Source organism: Clytia hemisphaerica, unplaced genomic scaffold, assembly GCF_902728285.1.
Source record: "Clytia hemisphaerica strain Z4C2 unplaced genomic scaffold, Clytia hemisphaerica genome assembly, whole genome shotgun sequence".
Lineage (NCBI taxonomy): Eukaryota > Metazoa > Cnidaria > Hydrozoa > Leptothecata > Clytiidae > Clytia > Clytia hemisphaerica.
The window spans coordinates 788,642-809,313 of record NW_027104184.1 but is presented as its reverse complement, the minus strand read 5'-3'; the positions used below and the strand labels follow the sequence as shown (position 1 = coordinate 809,313).

General features: G+C 34.4%; 2 protein-coding genes and 1 long non-coding RNA gene across 3 annotated transcripts; 2 read left to right on the top strand and 1 right to left on the bottom strand.

Annotated features, from left to right (window-relative positions):
* Positions 1 to 735: 735 nt before the first annotated feature.
* Positions 736 to 15,282, top strand: LOC136814799 (uncharacterized). Its single transcript, XM_067071223.1, has 4 exons — positions 736 to 1,293; positions 5,761 to 5,940; positions 13,981 to 14,326; positions 15,026 to 15,282. The coding sequence occupies exons 1-4, from the start codon at positions 754 to 756 to the stop codon at positions 15,193 to 15,195; spliced, it is 1,236 nt and encodes a 411-aa protein (XP_066927324.1). The 5' UTR covers positions 736 to 753; the 3' UTR covers positions 15,196 to 15,282.
* LOC136814800 (uncharacterized) lies at positions 7,805 to 11,287 on the bottom strand. Its single transcript, XM_067071224.1, has 3 exons — positions 10,948 to 11,287; positions 10,107 to 10,203; positions 7,805 to 9,142 (listed from the first exon to the last, which is right to left on the bottom strand). Exons 1-3 carry the CDS (start codon positions 11,101 to 11,103, stop codon positions 8,706 to 8,708), a joined length of 690 nt encoding a protein of 229 aa, XP_066927325.1. The 5' UTR covers positions 11,104 to 11,287; the 3' UTR covers positions 7,805 to 8,705.
* A 2,026-nt stretch (positions 15,283 to 17,308) lies between the features above and the next one.
* LOC136814798 (uncharacterized) lies at positions 17,309 to 19,195 on the top strand. The gene is made up of 2 exons (XR_010847647.1): positions 17,309 to 18,820; positions 19,013 to 19,195. It is a non-coding gene; the product is annotated as an uncharacterized lncRNA (long non-coding RNA).
* Positions 19,196 to 20,672: the final 1,477 nt, after the last annotated feature.

Genomic DNA, 20,672 nt, shown 5'->3' with positions numbered 1-20,672 from the left:
CTTGAGATTCAGAGAAAAAAAATCTGCTATTCTTTGTAGCTGAGAGAAAGAGCTTTCCAACGATACCAAAGTTGATACCTGAATCATTTGTCCTGGTCAAGAAATGGCCTTTGAAAGAATAAATTTCCAGAAAAGAATGATGAACTTTTTGGCCTTTTTCAAAAAAGTTAGCGGCTTGGAAGGGTAAGGTATCTATTAATACACTTTACGTAATTTTCTATCATCAATATTTCTAGATTTTTGTATTTTTATATTGCATTTGAAATGTTAATAATATTATTGAAGATGTAGATTGAATACACGTTTTTTTTTATAAGAACAAACTATATTTAAGAACATAGGTCTTTGATGGCCAAAATGTTAAGAACATTTTGAAGTTAAGAACATTTTGAGGCTTTTGGGACTCAAACACTCGAGTTCTTAGGAAAATGAATTAGGGCAAGATTTGAAAAGCAATATGGAAAATTTTCTGAAAAAAAAAAATTAATCAGTGAGGAAATATTTAATAGAGTGCAAATCAAATACACAGTGGAGGCTCTTTAACTCAGAACTCTATAACTCAGAACTCTTTAACTCAGAACTCTATAACTCGAATGTCTTTTTAACTCGAACAAGTTTTATAGTCCATTCAGTTGATTGACAATGCCTTATAAATCTTACTCCATCACTCGAGGTATTCGAGTTATGGAGACTCAACTATAACATTAAATGTTTTTTTATTTTTCATTTAGAAAGTACTTATCAAAATAAAAAATGGAAATTGCAGAATCAGATCAAAACAAACAACTAGTTGTCAAGGAAACCAATGAACAATCACGTTGCCAATCGTGCTGGGATTGGTTTTCCAGATTCTTTATCAAAAACTTTTTACCAATATCTCTCATCTTTGCGGTTGCATTTGGTGCCCTGATTCCCGCACCAGGAGTGTTTTTCAACCATAAAGAAACAATCTATGTTTGCGTATCAATACTGTTCTGTTACGTTGGTTTATACTTGAAAACGAGTGATATCCAAACCTCCCTGAAAGCTTACAAGGCGTATACATGGGGTATTATCAGTGTTTTATGTGTGACGTGTGTTATTGGAGGTTTGCTGACAGATCAATTGAACTTTAGAGAACTTGATATCGAATCTCATAACAGTAGGAACACCACCAACCTGAGCAATCTTACCAAGACAACTGAAATACCCAGCAGTGAAGATAAAGGAGTCGTTCTTGGCCCTTTTGAATGCCGTGTTGGTCTTGTATTATATTTCATTATGCCGTGTACTGTTGGGTCTGGAGTCATTATGGTGAGTCAGCTTATTTCAGATATTGGTATTCTACAATTTAATGTTTGCAGCCCAAACACATAGAGAAAGTGTCTATTTCGCATCTATTGTTTCATTTTCAAAACAAAGTCAAAACGCATGCGCATATTTTTATTTTATAAACTGTTAGTCGTTATTATAAGCAAAACACAAAGAGGAATGAATACGCAAGGATGGTACAGTCACTTTCGGTCAGGGTTGTGGATGGTAAAAATTTGTCGTTCTTTTCGAAATTTGTCGTTCTTTTTAATGTTGCAAAGTAGTCACTTTCTCCCCCTCCAAACAAACAAATGAACAATCACGTTGTCAATCATGCTGGCATTGGTTTTCCAATTTCTTTATCAAAAACTCTTAAAATATTCTTACAGTATAATAATAAAAAGGAGAAAAGTTTAGTATAGTAAAAGAACTATTTTTAGAATATAAAATTTAGAAAAAATTATAATTAAGAGCCACTGTCTGTAAGAATCAGACAATATAAGCAAACTGAGGAAGTGAATTTTTTAAAAATGGCTCATTTTGATATATTTTGTTCTAACTAATGGACTGAGCATCCTGTGAAAATTTTAGGGTCTAACTCAAAGCGGTTCAGATTTTATGGCCGGTTGAAATTTCAAATTTGAGCGGTCTCCGCTAACAAAAAATCTCAAATTTGGCTAAATAGGGATTTTGACCTCAAATTGTGCTTGAATGATAACAGAAACAATATTCTCAATTTGATAATCTGAAAATATGTACAACTTTTAACAGAAAAATGTAAAAATCATAACATACAGATAACCCTTGTCTAAAAAAACATGGCTCAAAACCAGGTTTTTTGAACCGCGCGACAAAGTTTGAGCCATTTTCTAGGGCAAAAATCTCAAAATGGAGAAAATTATAGCTGGAAAGCTTTTTATTTCCCAAAAGTATTCTCAGTGTACTGCTGGAAAACAAATATGGGGAACCATCAACCTCTCTGATTTTTCAAAATGGCAGCCCGGAGTTGGACTTTTGGAGTTTTTTGCCGTAAATGTTGCATTTTTGCCGCCATTTTAAAAAAAGACGCAAAAATTTCAGGGGGTCAATTATATATTTTTTGGTACATTTCTGGGAGTACTTTCAGGAACTGAACTCAGAAAAAAGGGGTTTTTTGATATTTTTGAGAATTTTCATCTCAAATTTTTTTTAAACTTTGTCGCTTTTTTAGTCTTTTTCAGCACCGTAGGCCACTACTGGGTCATATTATACTCTGAAAAATCCTTGGTTAAGATAGCTTAAATACTTCTTTTGTTTTTTTTTTTCCTTTTTGTTTTTTTTCCCTCATTTGGTGTTTAAATAACCACTAGAAAATGAGTTAAGAACTTAATTTTCCAATTTTGAACCCCAAAAAAGGCGTAAAAACTGAAATAAATGTCAAAAAATGCTATGTTTGTGCAATTATTCAGGTAAAAAAAGTTGTCAATTTTTTTAGAAAGAATAACTATCAAGCAATAACAGTCTATGTCATCTTTTTGGGGGTAATTTATCTTCCTAGCTCACTTTTAGCCCAATATGGTATTTGCAGGTTCAAGTGTCCCATTTCAAAATCTACCATCTTGAATCTACCATATTGTCCAAAAAAGAGCGGGAAAATATTCATAATGGTAGATCCAAATGAAACTCGATTCGCGTTTCTATGACTTTTCTGAGACCTCTTTTTAAATTTTCAGATTGATTTCCAGTGTTAAATTGATGTCTTTCAGAATTGTTAGAATTTCAATCCAAACTATGAGATTAACCAGGAATCCCATGCTTGTTTTCGTGAAATTCTGGATAAATTACCCTCGGTCAAATTTGAACCTTCTTATATTATAGCATAACAATTCTTTTACTATAACTATTATTACCTTTTTTATAATTTCTAATTTATTTTCCAAATTTCTGGTAATAATTTATTCCAATAATTAATTTAATTTAATTTAAATTCAAATTTTTAGGTTAGGCTATATTATTTAAAGTAGGAAGTATTTTACCTAATTGTTCTTCAATTTTGAGCGGAAAAAAATACAACCACTACATTTTTCAGAGTTTTCTCCTACATCTTAGTCCATTTTGAGCCTTTTGGGGCTAAAACTTAAAATTAAGCTCTTAAATCATTTCTAGTGGTTATTTTAACACCAAATGAGGAAAAAAACAAAAGAAGGTATTTAAGCTATCTTAACCAAGGATTTTTCAGAGTATAATATGACCCAGTAGTGGCCTACGGTGCTGAAAAAGACTAAAAAAGCCACAAAGTTTAAAAAATTTTTGAGATGAAAATCTCAAAAAATATCAAAAAACCCCTTTTTCTGAGTTCAGTTCCTGAAAGTACCCCAGAAATGTACCAAAAAATATATAATTGACCCCCTGAAATTTTTGCGTCTTTTTTTAAAATGGCGGCAAAATGCACATTTACGGCAAAAAACTCCAAAAGTCCAACTCCGGGCTGCCATTTTGAAAAATCAGAGAGGTTGATGGTTCCCATTTTTGTTTTCCGCAGTACACTGAGAATACTTTTGGGAAATAAAAGCTTTCCAGCTATAATTTTCTCCATTTTGAGATTTTTGCCCTAGAAATGGCTCAACTTTGTCGCGCGGTTCAAAAACCTGGTTTTGAAGCCATGTTTTTTAGACAACGGGTTATCTGTATGTTATGATTTTTACATTTTTCTGTTAAAAGTTGTACATATTTTCAGATTATCAAATTGAGAATATTGTTTCTGTTATCATTCAAGCACAATTTGAGGTCAAAATCCCTATTTAGCCAAATTTGAGATTTTTTGTTAGCGGAGACCGCTCAAATTTAAAATTTCAACCGGCCATAAAATCTGAACCGCTTTGAGTTAGACCCTAAAATTTTCACAGGATGCTCAGTCCATTAGTTAGAACAAAATATATCAAAATTAGCCATTTTTAAAAAATTCACTTCCTCACCCTGTCTGATTCTTACAGACAGTGGCTCTTAAATTGGAAATAAGAAAAAACTAACATTAACTTTTACCAAAACACCGAAAATCCCACCTAAAGAAATTAATGCCCACCTTAACTTGTTTTTCCCACCAGGAAACGGGTGTGTTTATAGTCATAAGCAAAAAGCTCGTACCCATGTCTATTTTTAGCTGTTAAAGCATAATAATTTGAGTTGAGTTCTTTTTCAGGACATGAAACTTGGATATTCAAAATCTACTCAAAATTCCGCTTCCACTGATATATAACATGATAGGGTTATTTTCAAGTTAATATTCCGGTTTTTTTGGATTTTCGGCCTAAAAATGACCCATTTTTGGCCAAAAAAGTGATGAAACGCTAAAAATCATAAATGAGAAATATGTAATTATTTTCCTGAATTTGTAAGAAATATTATAATTTTAATGTAAAGTTGTCAGAAATACATACTAGAATGAGAAAAATAAACTTAGAAAGTTAAAACATGAGCTAAATCCTAAAAAAAACCCGAGTTTTTCCAAAATTAGTCTACGAAACATTTTGATCAAAAATGAGAAAATCCACCTTGCAGGACCTCTAGTTCATTGTAATTCTGCATTTTTGACTCTATTTTTTGCATATTCTGATATACTCTACCTATTTGAAGAATTTTCAAGCAAAGAAATCTCAATTCAAGTACAATTGACGAAAAGATAGGGGATTTTGACATAAGCCCAAATTTTCCGTCACGGCGTGACAAAAACTAAAAAGGGCTACAGAAAATCTTGTGGGTTGATTTTTGAATTTCTATTTTAGGTTTCTGATTAACACTATATGGTTGATGTTTCATGGAGAAAATTAAGGCCTGATTCCACTCTCATAGATTTTTACAGGCTATTGAAAATTTTCCGTCACGGCGTGACAAAAACTCTGACCTAGTACTAGTCAGTGAAAAAATGGATTTGAAAGCCTCAAATCATAGATTAACCAGTCCAAGTCCTATAGAAAGTTGACTCAGCTTGCAAAAGAGGCCTTTTGGTAAGTTTTTTGAATCTATACCTGAAAAAAAAACCCTGTAATAACGACATCATTCCAAAGCAGTTTTTTCAGTACCGTAGCAGCAGGCTCAGATTTAGCCTATGTTGATTTTTTGGGAACATATGCATGTTATATATTAAATTGTCGGAAATTTTATGTAGATTTCAAAAATGGTTAAAAGTAGGGGTTAAAAATGAAGTCAATGAGAAGAAAATGCAAAACTTGATGATTTTTTCTCCTATTTTGGCCTGCGATTTTACAAAAACCTAAAAAATGCGATAAAAAATTTCTGAAGCGAGGTTAAGCTCTATTTTTTTTTTGCTTTTTGCTACAAAATACCATAGCCTCCCATAAAAATAGGTTTTAGAGAGATTTGAAGACCTTCATTTTTTGACATTTTTAAAATTTTTGGGTACGAGCTTTTTGCTTATAGCTTTATGGATGATTTTTTTCAACAATTCCAGTATATCTTCTTGATTTTTTTTAGTTAATGAATTTGAAAGGTGATATTGCAGTGGCCATTATGATCACCGTGGTTACAAATATTGTTGGTATTTTCACTATCCCATTATATTTGGAATGGCTGATTTATTCGGATGTTGATGTCCAATTTAATGTTGGAAAGATGATGCTTAAGTTGTTCTTAACATTGTTCATACCTTTGGCGGTAAGTACTTTAATGTATAATGTCTAAATTTTTGCGGCCAGAAATTTTCGCGATTTTGGCGAATTCGGTAAATAAAATAGTCGCGAAGAAAGTTTTAAAAGTTCAAATTCGTAAAATATTTAATTTTTCAAACGACTCATTCTTTTCTGAAGTTTGTTTAGCAAACGACTTTAAATGGGCTTTTCCAGAAAAAAACCCCTGTTGAGGAAGTTCATCCCACTGTGGCTGGAAATGCTGTAAGCCCCTGGAATTCCAGGCAATTTCAGGTTTAAACCCCTCTGAATTTTTGTTAAAAAGCTACCCCCATGGAATTCCAGTTATTTTTGACAGATTTTTGTATCTCTCTATAGAATTCCGCCACATATCAAACCTCAACAGGAGATATATGTTTTTTTCAAAGCCCAATAATCGTCAGAAAACAAATACTTTCACTCTCCTACTATATTATAAGGAAAATTATGATATCTGGAATATTTTTTCTGGAAAATTTTTTATCTCGGTGAGAACGATCGGTCAAACTTTTTGGACCTACCTCGGAGGTCCTGATTTGTCCTTTGGCTTTTCTTGGGATTTGCCCATTACTCTTGGGTACCTAATAACCGGGGGGTTTGGAATAAGCGGGGGGGGGGGGGGTTGGAATAAGAATGTCCTGGGTGGAAAATTTTTGAAAAGGAAGCTAATACAGCTGAATTAGGACAAAAGAGGGAACTTTTAAAAACATTTTTCCAAAAATTAATAAGCGGGGGTTGGAATAAGAATGTCCTGGGTGGAAAACTTTCGAAAAATTAATTAGCGGGGGGGGGACGGCTATTAGGTGCCCGAGAGTACTTTTTTCTGATATTTTGCATAATGATGCGTAAGTATCGGAGCCCAATTCTCAAAAAAGAAGTTTTTGGGCAAATTTGGGCCAAAGAGTGCCTAAAAATATGAGGTTTTTTGGACTTGTGCGAAATTGACTTATTATTTTTTTTCTGATTTATTGCATATAAAGATAAAGGTTCACTAAAAAGTGACTGAAGTTTTTATTTTCGCCGTAAAAACAGGATTTTCTTATTTCGGGAAATTCCCTTTTTTCATTTTTAAGGAAAATGAGTATTTCTAAAAATGGGTTAATTAGCTTTTTCTGATTTTTTTGCGCAATGATGCGAAATGGTAATCCTTCAATCAAGACTTCAAGGTTATCAAAAGAAAAAGTTTTAGCCAAATTTAGGCCAAATTTGGGGAAGTTGTTTCATTAGATTTCTTCTTTAAAAAAAGAACAGTTATCATCTTACAGGAAATAAAGGACTATTTTTGATTATGCCCAGAACTAAGCATAGTTTGATTACACCGGGCCACTTATCAGCGCCATAAAGTCTATCAAAAAGCTATAAGTAGCTTCCCCTGGCATAGTTACTGAATATTAAGAAGCAAGAGTCATCAACGTAGGCTATTCAATTTTTCCATTCAGCCTTGTTCCCAGTTGTTCCTTTTGTTAGTTAATTGCTGAATACCGTTGGTCTAATGTCGACATCCCTCTCCTAATTTCGACACCCTTCTTTAGAGATAGGAATAATAGGAAGGACGGGATCACTGATAGACTCCTCAACTGATTGTTAAGCAAAGACAATTAATTTCAATTAGCGATTGCGACCCACCTATTATTCGTATCTCTAAAGAAGGGTGACGAAATTAGAAGAGGGATGTCGAGATCAGACCAACTTACGGTTTTTAGTAGGGAGCCATCAAAGTAGAGTATTTTTTAGTTCCTTTTAAAAACCGTTTCGGGAGTTTAAACTACCTAATAAAGGTTGTTCATGTTTTATTAAGTTACGTAATTTTTTTCTGGGAAAAATATACCGGGTGTCCCAGAAAAAAGTCCCTCTTTGGTATAAATTTTCTCGGGTTCTATGAACTTTTCAAGAATCAATTTTTTGCATAGAAAGAGCAACGATCAACTCATTTTTGTCAAATTTGACCAACCAGATCAAAAGTTATGGTCTAAATGCTTAAACATGACTTTTCAAATTTTAGGACCCTTGTTTACCGACACAATACAAAGACTCTAATTAAATATTTTACACTATTAAAAAGAAAAAATATATACAGTTTTTTTAAGTTACGTAATTTCCACCAAGCACACATTCGAATGTGTAATGGAAAATTTGTATGCAAAGGTGGTTATTTATGCAAATCGAACGTTCGCTTCCATAATGGCAGAAGTTACGTAACTTAACAATACATGAAAAATAAGTAAAGTAAGTAAGTCTGCGACCGCAGTCGGAGGCGACCCGAAGGCTCCTCTTTCGATAGCTATCTACCCGAAGGCAGGGGAGGGCGCCACTCTTTCTCCTTGGATTGCTCCACTTACCCTTGATCCTTCCTTTAATTCCTGAGCATCGAGCACAGAGGCATCATATACCATTTTAAAGAAATCTTTGGTATAAACCGGCTGAGGCTTGAACCCACGACCTTGCACACCGTAGCCGGATGCTCTACCACTGCACTACGGTCGCTTGAAACATGTAAAACCACCATAGCTGAATAAATTAAATTTGTTGTCATCTATTTTTCTTTTGCCTACCACTCTGAAAAAACCAAAACCCCTGTTGAGCACCATGTCAACTGAGTATCAAAAAACCTTGAAAAGTGCCAAAATCTTTGCCAAAAAACCTTGAAAACCTTGAAAATCCCGAGAAAAAAAAATCTGTAGACACTCTGACTACGGTCGCTTGAAACATGAAAAATCACCATAGCTGAATGCTATAGTATTGTCCCTGAATCGTTTAGAAAGTGAACACTACTCGGCCATAAATCCAGATCTCACCAATATTGTTATAATCCGTTGAAAACTCTAGAGGTTGGAAAGCTTGAAACTCGTCTGCGTATTGCATACATGAAATATTCTTCTGTGTTCCCAATATACCTGTGTTCCCGAAAACGGTCACGCGGCTTTGACCACCGTCATGTAGGATAGTTTCTAGCCGCATGTTATCGTTTCGTTGATCATAAGGACTGGATATGATAGGTAACCGATTGACGAAGATGACGTAATTAATGAATACACGTTGTTTGAATGTGGCTTTGATCCAGTGTGGTGTGGGTGATCGAGCAGTATGACTGTAGACATCGTTGTTACCATCGAACGCCTTTATTGCCGGAAATTCTCCGGTATTGTGATCTGATGATTGAGATGCTGTTTCGATGTAATCTCGCAGCGATTCTAAAATAAGGTGACAGTAAGTTCTCTTCTTTGTAGAAGGCTCTACGAGTCTCTTTTCTTTTGGTGCAAATCCTACAATCTCATTCAAAATATATTGAGAATTTTGGTTAATTCCTCGTTTTTAGCATTTTTAAGTTCGGGCGAGAAAGTGGCTTTTGGGCTATTTATTAGATTTAATCGAATATTTCTATTTTTGTTGGGGTTTATAGACTTCCAGGCCATATTCTGATCCCTATCGGGCCGTTCTTGAACTTTTGGATTAAGTCTCATATTAAAACTCTACCCTTACAACCTAAGTTAAAGCGCTTCCAAATCGATCGTGGCTATAAGATTTCGTGAAAGTTTCCCTTTTATCTCAAATATTATGGCCGATCGATATTGTACCTTAGCAAATCGAACAATTCATGATATTCATGACGTAATGTTTTATACGGAGACACCCCGGTTTTTACAAGTACTCTTGTCGCCCGAATAGACGCCCCCCCCGCTAATTGTTAAGGGAAAAAAATCTATCCCCCCGCTCTTATTTAGACCCCCCTGCTAATTAAATTTGAAATTCAATATTTTATTACAGTGCAGATGGACCTTAAACTTGTTAAAATTTTCCTTTTTGTTTAGCATTGGTTCTTATTTTACGTGTTCATTTGCTAAAGTTTCTTTTTTGTTGTTGAAATTGATATCAGTTAAAAAGAATTCTGTCTTCAAATTACTCTTATTCCATCCCCCCGCTTATTAGAATTTAGAAAACTTTCCTACCCCCTGCTTATTCGGACCCCCCCCCGTCTATTCGGGAGACAAGAGTAAAGAGAAATCTTTCTTCAGCTTAAATCTGCTACTACTGAGAAAATGTTCCCGTAGAAAACATTACGTCATTAATATCATGAATACACATAGCAATTCATAGAGCGTAGGGAGACTAAAGAGAAGAAATTTTTTTAAGCCGAAAAATCTCAAAACATCTCACCAGTTGTAAATGAAACACATTTATGAGTACCAAAGCAAACGTCTTTACATCTCTCATTCGGTTGACATGGGTTGTTTGCTGTACACCACGGTCCAAGCTATGAGAAAAAACAAAATCTCTTACACAAGTCAACTCTCTCTAATTCGAACCTCTACTATTCTTTATTATTATCTTTCTATAATTCGAACTAGAATATTGGTATCCTCAGCTAGAAGCTAGTATATAATACTCTCTGTAATTCGAATTTTTCCCTAATTCGAAGATCATCCCTGGTCCCTCGAGGATTGAATTAGCGTAAGCTAACTGTTCAAATGAAATGTATATAATGGCTTAAAATTTGCGCAAATTTAATTTGGTGTATGACGGAAAAATAGATTTTGGTGGGAATTAAAGTATGTGTCAAAAAGGTGTGAAGTGTTTTTATTTCTGACCATAACTTTCCAAGCTTTTTTTTATTATACGATTTTAAATGCTTGGAAAGTTATTGGCAAAAATAAAAACACAGCACATCTTTTTAACACTACTGACTTTAAATTTGGCGGATTTTGGATAATGATTTTTTATAATTTTGTTCATGCCTACGGCTTCATGTGTATAGGTTTTAATGATTTAAGTGAATAAGGAGGATGACCAAGTGGTTCAAAGTGTTAGCCTTTCAAACCAGGGATTCACGGTTCGAATCCCCGCTCCTTCCAAAGTTCCGTTCAGTACAAAGATAGCCGAGCTGGCTGGCCGTGGACCCCGTGAAAACTATCGAAAGACTGCCTAAAAGTCCTAGATTACTGGGCAATCCACGTTAAATATCGACACTATCTATCTAAATATGCGAATTATTCCCTACCGTGATGATGTTGAAGTCAGTCTCGAAATGATTCCAGCCTCTATCTGACACAAGGACTGCGTTTCCCGTCCGATTCCTTTGGACGGAGGACGCCAACAACTCACAACTATTATTACCACGGAAATGATTGACTGATTGACAAGTGTCATGCCACATACACTTTGTTAAACATTGTCTTAAGGATATTGATTGGAGGAACGTAATAAAATCTCCGATCAAACGTTGGTTGTATTTGATCTTTGAAAAAATGGCGTCATATTTGTTGCATTCAGGCAATTTTAAAATATACGGAAACGTTATGTTGATAGCAGTTAAAATACACAAAATAAAGATTTGCTTCTTCTTCTTCATTTTTCTTTCTCCTCTTGGTCACATCATTTTTGTCACTTTTTGATTTTTGTTTTGACTTAAAAATTTATCACCTCAATCTAAATGTATTTCTCAAAAAAAAAGTTTAACAAAATTAAATTAAGAGTTCAATTTGTGATTTCTCCAATTCAATGAAGCAAAATCCCATGCAACTTGTTCGTTTGATTCAATACAGTTTTAATATTTCATGCTTTGTTGGCTGGTGAATATCTTCGATACTATTGTATTCACGGGGAGGGGGTGTCATATTTTATATGATCGATTTAATACAAACTCTTTTTTAGGGACATGCAAAAATTGAATAAACAAAATTTTTAAAGTTGACAAAATTTGCTAAAATCAGCCCTATATGTTAAGCTATGTTTTTTTTGAAGCAAAGGAAAAATATGTTTTTTTCTTCATCATTTTTCAATTTTTTAAACTTTTAGTTTATTTTGAAAATTAATTTTAAAAATATCTTTTCAACGCAGGCTTTTCCGGTATTGGCTCTTTTATCTTTTTTCTGGCTTTTTCCATAAGGATGCCTAATGGCAATACCCATAATGTGACAGTGCCCGATTTTCGATAAAGTTTACATATCAGCAAAGCTTAAAATGTGATGGAGCCCAATCTTCCGACCGCAAACGCCAAAAATATGTAGAATAACAAGTTCATGTATCTACCCCTTTGAGGACGTTCGAGCTTCTGAAACAGTTTGTAACATTCACGTTTTTTTCTATAAGCATAACGTTTATAAGCATATGCAGGCTCAGTTTTTGGTACCTAAACAATGGCTCTATTGTTTAAGAACAATATATTGAACGGTGAAAAGGATCTGAGGCCGTCTATGTATAAGGTGTTGTTTTTGTATATTTCTTAAAAATCTAGTTGCTTGTATAAGTTTGTTGTTTCATTGATGTTGATGTTGTGTTGCTTCCAAGGATAAACCAATGGGCGCGGTAAGCGTTTTTACGGCAGGGAACTACCACTGTCAACCTCGTGTGTTGTCTTTCTGATGGTGTTTTTGCAACTGGTGTTCTTTCTTTGAAAATTCGATTTAGAATGCTAAGAATAATGCGAGCCTGATAAAGGGGTAGACATATGCTTATATAGAAAAAAACATGTAACTCACTGTTTTGACCTGCAAGTTCGAGGACGGTAAAAGTTCTGATTTGAGGTCGTCCTTGGTCCTCAGTAAGTGAGGATGAAGACATGAAAAAATCGCTCTTTCTGCTACAGGAAAAAGCACAGGGTGTACCATAGTCCGTATGAAAAACCTCGATCTGGAAGCCTTTTGTTTCTTTCCATTGTTTCTTACTTGAACTTGCGTTGAGAAATTAGTTTGTTTTTCTCACTTTTTGATCATGTGATTAAATCTTAAACCAATCCCAAGAGGAGTACTTGGTAACGTGATCAAAAACTGAGCAAATCGATTTTCATCTTTTGATAATAACAATGGAAAAGCTAAAAATTTTTTAAAACAATAAGCTTCCAGACCAGTGTTTTTTATACGGACTATACGGATGTACCAACTCAGTGTACTAACCCATAGGGTATTAACTTGATCTTTGGATCTTTTTCTCAAAAAATTAGACCACCAACTTTTTAATACACTGTACTAACGATTGCCGCGACCACAGCTTTGATACCACCCTTTTGGTACACTGTACTAATTTTTGCCACGACCAAAGCTTCGATACCACCCTTTTGGTACACTGTACTAACGATTGCCACGACCACAGCTTTGATACCACCCTTTGGTACACTGTACTAATTTTTGCCACGACCAAAGCTTTGATACCACCCTTTTGGTACACTGTACTAACGATTGCCACGACCAAAGCTTTGATACCACCCTTTTGGTACACTGTACTAATTTTTGCCACGACCAAAGCTTTGATACCACCCTTTTGGTACACTGTACTAACTTTTGCCACGACCAAAGATTTGATACCACCATTTTAGTACACTGTTTTTCGTACTAACTTTTGCCACGGCCAGAGCTTTGATACCACCCTTTTAATACACTGTACTAACTCAAATTTAACTTGAAGAATACACACTTCACCAGCTATGGGTCAGTACATTACGAGCCAGTAGTTCGAATGTCCGCCCTGACAGATGAGATATGAACGGGCTAACTACCAAACCAAATCAAATAAGAGCTTGTAAAAACTCCACCTCGTCCCCTCCCTCAAACACACCATAAATTCGCAAGTGAGTGAGGAGTGAGTGGAGTACACTAAATCTTTATCTGATATTCCCATGGCGGATTGGCGGCCGCCCACGCTAAAGCTCTAAAGGGAGCGGGCCAATTTCCCATCGAAGAGGAATGATAGTCGGCCTTTGATGTGCCGCATCTTCAGTCGGGTTCAACAGCCCTTGCCTGTAAACCTAAAAATATTTCGGTTGGACCCGCCAATCCCCGAAAACGAGGGCTGGGTTACCAGACCTCCTGCTGCAAAATCCTTGACGCAGTCTTGCAAAATTCCGTAATCTAAACCTTCCAGATGTGGAAAATTTTCCCGACCTTCAGAGCTCTAGCGTGTCGGATGAAAATTTCACCATCTGGGCGCCAGATAAACTAAATCTGGACAAACTCGCTAACCTCTCGTGCAAAGCAAGCTATTTCATCTGGAGACACAAATTTGAAATGTGAATTATTTTAAAAATTCTTATTTTCAGATCGGCAAATGTCTGCGCTTCATTACGAAGATTCGAACATTCATCAGTGTGCCTAGCACGAAGAATAAGTTAAAGATGATCGCTTTTTCCGCACTAGCCTTTATCCTTCTTGTCAAAACAAGTCAGTCTAGTCATGATGGCGGACTCAAACAAATCAATGGATTGACAGCTGTGTTTATATGTGTATGGGCGTTAACCATGCATCTAGTTTTCATTTTATTGAATACGACAGTTTCATTCTTACTGAGGCTACCAACGGACCAGAAAAAGACGATAATTATATTGGCTAGCCAGAAGACATTATCGCAAGCCGTGGCAGCCACCGTATTTCTTCCTGACGGTGTCGGTGAGGAATTGTTTTTTTATAACGATTCAATTTCACGAATCAGTCAAAAAGAACCAGTTGAGAATGGGCTCTTCCAGAAAATGTTCTTACATGGGGGTGGGGGCTGGAAGATATAGTGTCCGGGGGGTAGTGAAAAATCTACAAAATTTGCCTTCTCCGGGGGTAAAATTGTTCTGTTTGAGGGTTATTTTGAATGTCCAGGGGATCAAGTGATGCTTATCCGGGGGGCTAGACCTGCTGTCCAGTTGGTCAAAACTCACAATTTCCGGGGGGTTAATTTCCAAAAATCCCCCCATATTCAAATTTTTTCTGGAAAAGTCCAATGGCCCTGAAACGCTTTGTCACGAATGGTTACAGGGTATATTAAACCGAAAATCTGAGCTTAAAACTTTCGCGAGTTTTACCTTAAGGGAACTTATTTTGGCGGGTAGCAAATATCCTAAATTTTTTTAATTTTGGCGGTAACTTATTTTGGCGAATAGTGAATTTTTTTTATTTTGGCGGGAACTAATTTTGGCGAACGACAACGTAAATCTGTTCTATTTTGCCTTATTTTGAGCAATTTTGATAAATTTCAGGGGTTATTTAGGCAAGAAAACAAAAAACTCTTGAAAATTAATCCGAGTAAAGTAATTTTACTTTTTGTCAACCCGGGCCATTCATTTAATCAATTTTTTTCTCTTTATTTTTTTTCCACAGGCGATCAAGGTTTGATAGCAGTCACCATGGTGTTTTGTCATATCACCATTTTAGTTTTCGACTCCCTTCTCATCCCAATGTGGGTACACCTTGAGAAGCGTTACAAAAAGAAGAAGGAAGGAGACATGCATGATGAAATCGAAGCGCAAAAAAAGTCCGCTTATTTGTAACAGATGATATTTATTTAGAAGTTATATTGGTGCAATACACAGGTTGCAAAGTCTGAAGTCAATGTCTGAAGACAAATCACGCATTTACTCGAAAGTTTTATGTGCTTGTTACACAAGTTAGAAGCTGAAAACCCACTTTCCATAACCCCTCGCAGGCAAAAACGCGTTCGTTTACCTCCCAAACAATTTTATGCACAACGGTGGAGCGCACATTTTCCCGGGCCATTTCTGAGTAGTTTGAATTACGGGAAAGGTGTATTACAGATACTTTTAGCCAAAACATAGATGGTGCCCCTTCTTTTGTGTGAATGTCAAAGGGTGTCAAAGGGTGTCTTCGGAACATTGACAGTAAAAACCTTGAAAGTTTCTTAGAAAATTACCTTCAATCTTGGAATTTATCCAACAGTTAAAGCAATTGCAGTATGTATAAATTAAAAAAAGCCCTGAAACTCATAGACTGGAGTCGTTTATAATGCATGTAATACTAATAATAAACACAAATAATGATACGGGATTTAGTTTGTATAAACGACTGGAAGAATCCGGTGTTCCAGCCTTATAGATACCGGGCCTAGCTACGCAGAAACTTGCGTAGCGAAAAAACAATTTATCAAGCAACAACAAACTCTCAAAACAAAATCAACTCAAATGAAAACTTTTTAACACACAAATCCACACACATTTTATTTTCAAGAACTTTTTTTGAGCGGGAAAAAATTTTAATTGCGATATTGACACTTTTTTTTTGTTTGGAGTTAGTGCACAAAGGTTTCTAGACGACTAAAATTTACTTTTTTGCTTTATTTCTACTATGTCTGAATTAGTCGTCTAGCTTGCTAGACTATGAAACTCATAGTATGGATATCCAAATTTTAAATTTCAGAAAAATAACGACGATAGAAATGATTGATTGATTATAAATATTGATTACAATATTATATAGAACTTTTAGACTGTTTTTAAACTTTTTTTATTGTTGGTAACATCCACTTCAATATGAATATTTAGATTAAGATTCTACTTTTTTTTAAAGTATTTATTAGCTAGTTTTTTTTTAGGTTATTTTGTACTTTTTACAAAAATTAGATATAGAATTAATTTTGAAACGAGATTATGTCAAGAAAAGATAATCTATAAAAGATAGAATTTTCGAGATGATATAATACTCTTCCTTTTCAATCCCGAAAGACGTTATTTTGAATGTCTTTGGTATATCAAAGAGACAGTCGTGAAATTGATATTTTAACAAGTGGACCTTTGGTGCATCTTGGGATCTTGAACAAAGTTTTGATATCTTTTAAAATATATATCCATTTAAAAGTTTGTAAGCGGGCACAAAATGTGAACTTGGTAAAAATTTCGGCATCATTAATGAAGAAAGATATACAAAAGATTATAAGATTTCCGAGACAAATATTTAAGAGGACTTTAACGCACTGTAGATTTTATCCTTCATCCGCAAAATTTATTTTTCAACCCAAATTGAATTCCCGCCAAAATTTCTTCTCTTTAGGTACTATTATTTTGCCATTTTTCATTTTTTGTATATTCTTGGAGGGCTGATCTATGATCAAAGAAAAATAAGAATCAAGAAAAGAGAGTGGAATCGCTATAGCTCTAGCTAGTACTGGGCACAAAAATCTTTGTTCGAGATGGGTTATTACCTTCAGGTTTAAAGGAGACATTTGAGCTATAGAACACTGGTGAAAATACTTTTCTTAGTGGAGAAAGGTTTTCTTGTTTGAGATACCATTTCTCTCCTAAAGAAAAACATTCTTATTGATCTATGCCTATGGGAAAAACTTTGTACGAGTTAATTAATCTTAGCATATTATTGAAATTTTTCAGATCAAAACTCAAAGAAAAGATTTCTTTATGAGAAGAAAACTTGAGTTCTCTAAAGAAATTTTTTCTTGGAATTTTTCTCAAGAAAAAAGTTCTTCTGAAAAGTTATCGAAAGTAATTTTTTCTTCAGAATATTCCTGAGGCCTTCACAATGGAATTAAAACATTTTTTTATTTCTATTGTGGCTTTTGAACAAAAGCTCTATTTATCTGAATTGAATTAGCCAAGCGTGGCTCCAGCAAATGTGAATTTACAAAAAGTGTAATACGAGCGTAATATCTCTCTCTTAAAAATTTATATGTGGTGTGATTGGAAGATTTTTGAAAATGGTAAGAATATTTTTTTTTAGTTTTCCTTTATGATTTCAAAATTTGTATACATATTAGGGAACAAATCTTAAATCTGTTCCCCTAGAGCCCTAGAGGTAATTCTAGTTAAGTAGTTTATTATTTTATTCTTGTTTAATAAGTGTTATTGATTGTTTGCCAACCTACTGGCGGGTGCTTATTTTGTTGTGCTTGTGTCTCATTGATTAACCTTTCATTCCAATGCCCCAAAATCTCTAAAACCTTTATGTACCATTAAGATCGTGAAATTTTATCCATTTGAGTAAATCTAATTCAGTGCTTGCTAGCCTTATGGCGGGTGCTAATTTTGTTGTGCTTGTCAGCCTTCTGGCGGGTTAACCTTTTACTCGGATGACCTAAAACTTTTACAAATAAAATCATCAATTTTTTTTCTATTTGAGTAAACGTAATTCAGTGCTTGCTAGCCTTATGGCGGGAGCTAATTTTGTTGTGCTTGTCAGCCTTCTGGCGGGTTAACCTTTTACTCGAATAACCTAAAACTTTTACAAATAAAATCATCAATTTTTTTTCTATTTGAGTAAACGTAATTCAGTGCTTGCTGGCCTTATGGCGGGAGCTAATTTTGTTGTGCTTGTCAGCCTTCTGGCGGGTTAACCTTTTACTCGAATAACCTAAAACTTATACAAATAAAATCATCCAATTTTTTCCATTTGAGTAAATGTAATTCAGTGCTTGCTATTCTTATGGCGGGTGCTAATTTTTTTGTGCTTGTCAGCCTTCTGGCGGGTTAACCTTTTACTCGAATGACCTAAAACTTATACAAATACAATCATCCAATTATTTCCATTTGAGTAAATGTAATTCAGTGCTTGCTAGCCTTATGGCGGGTGCTAATTTTGTTGTGCTTGTCAGCCTTCTGGTGGGTTAACCTTTTACTCGGATGACCTAAAACTTATACAAATAAAATCATCCAATTTTTTCCATTTGAGTAAATGTAATTCAGTGCTTGCTAGCCTTATGGCGGGTGCTAATTTTGTTGTGCTTGTCAGCCTTCTGGCGGGTTAACCTTTTACTCGAATGACCTAAAACTTATACAAATAAAATAATCATCAATTTTTTTTCTATTTGAGTAAACGTAATTCAGTGCTTGCTAGCCTTATGGCGGGAGCTAATTTTGTTGTGCTTGTCAGCCTTCTGGCGGGTTATCCTTTTACTCGAATGACTTAAAACATCATGTTTCGTCAGATTTGTTTGTTGTTTGTAAAATACGTAAGACATATTTGTATATTTTTTGTCCTTGCTTCAATTAAGATCAGGGTTACAAAAATCGAAGTTTCTTTGTCGTTCTCTCTTTTCCTTTTTTCAGGACAACCGATGGTAACTGGACGCAGCTGACAGAAAACAACGTGACGATCATAGAACAGATAACGCCAAAAAAGCATCCAAGCTACCACAAGTTACCCACATTCAAAGTAGGGAAAAACTACTTTTGCCATGCACTTTCGAATCTTTGGTGTGTATTTTATCTGATTAATTTTACTTTGTTTATAGAATTCCTGCTTATATCTATCGTATTAGCTTTAGTGGCTCTCGTTTCTACTCATAGGTCAATCCAGGTTCCAAAACAAGTAAATTTTAATATGCTCATTTTGATTGTTTTTCAGATTGACGAGGCTAAAGAGATGAAAGCTTTTTGTAACTATCAATTGACCGATTTTAACAATTACTGTTGATGACGTGGAGTAGAGCTGCCAAATATTAAATCAATTTATACTAAAATCATGTAGTATTTCAGTCAGTTACATTAAAATTAAAGTGAAAGATACAAATACAGAATACAACAGAAATTCATAATATTAATTGAATTGACCTGGAACTAAAATGAGCAGCTACCGTTGTTTCGACAACAATGAGACAAATAAGCATTGTAGAAAAGAATTTTTTACCGAAGAAAATTTCGAAAAGAAAAATGCACTAAATATTCAAGAAAAAATTACTCGCTTGAAGAAAAGCCTTCTTATATTCTTGCTGGGCAGAAGAGAAAAATTCTCTTGAGAGAAGTATACAATTCTTCTTAGAAGAAAATTATTTTCACCAGTTAAGAAAATGATTCTTAATTTGAGTTTATTTTTCTTATGATTTAAGAGTTTTTTCTTAAGATTGTTTTTCTTGTTTTCTTGATCAATAATATTTTTCTTGCTCCGCGGAAGAGAAATATATTCTTCTCTGAGGTTTTTTTTACTTGATAGAAGAAAATTATTTTCACCAGTGAAGTTTGTGTAATGAACCCCTTATTCTTCCAGACCCACTGGAAAAATTAACCAAAGTATCGTCCCCAGTTGAAAATTATACTCTAATTTTTGTCCCTACTGTAAGTACTAGTAATTAGAAATGCAAATCCTCACAGAAATTTTTTGTGCTATTTTTTTCCATACCCACTGAATTTTCCGGCTCGAAAAAAAAATAGAATTCAAATCCCCAGCCATAAAAAAGTAAAACATGGTTATTTTTACCCCTACTGGCTCAAAAAATCCTACCGGGTCTGTGAGAAAGGGGTGTTGTAATGAACCAATCATCCTCTTCATAATGTTTTCTAAATTCAATATCTTCAACTTTTATTTTTCATCATCAAAAAATATGATAACTAATGAGCCAAAAAAATAACTTTCTATTTTGTACAAAAAGAATAGACTATTTACAATCTTTGAACAGTAGTAAATTTTTTTTTAAATAATTTTTATTTTGTTTTCGTAAAAAAATAATGACGAGTTGACAACACCTTCAAAAAAATATGTCTGTAAAATAGACAAAATTTTTAAAAAATTAAACCCAAACAAAATCTATAAGGGCGTTCCGTAAAATACAGTAAAATATTCCGGTACGCCCTATCAACACTAAACTATTTACAGACCTAAAATATCCAAAAATATACAATACGCAAAAAGTATTCCATGATAAGCATAGCAGTGAAGAAACTCGAAAAATAACTCGATCTAGCGCCGCGAAAACATGAGATATACATACCTACAGATATATTATAGATTTTTTAGTAGAAAAATAAAAATAAATTATTAGAAAAATAGAAATCTCATAGAGAAAGATTTTTACAAAAAAACATATATTTTTACAGTGTGCATCAAAAGCTATTTCGAAATAGTCGGAAGCTACACGTTTTTTTATAAGAACATCCAAATTTTTGAATTCTTCGGATGTTCTTAACTTTTTGAGAGTTAAGCCTAAAAGTTTTCTTAACATGCTCTTATTTTGACCATTGTGAGTATCTTTATCCATTTTCCTAAGAAATCAGTTGTTTTAGTGTCCCTA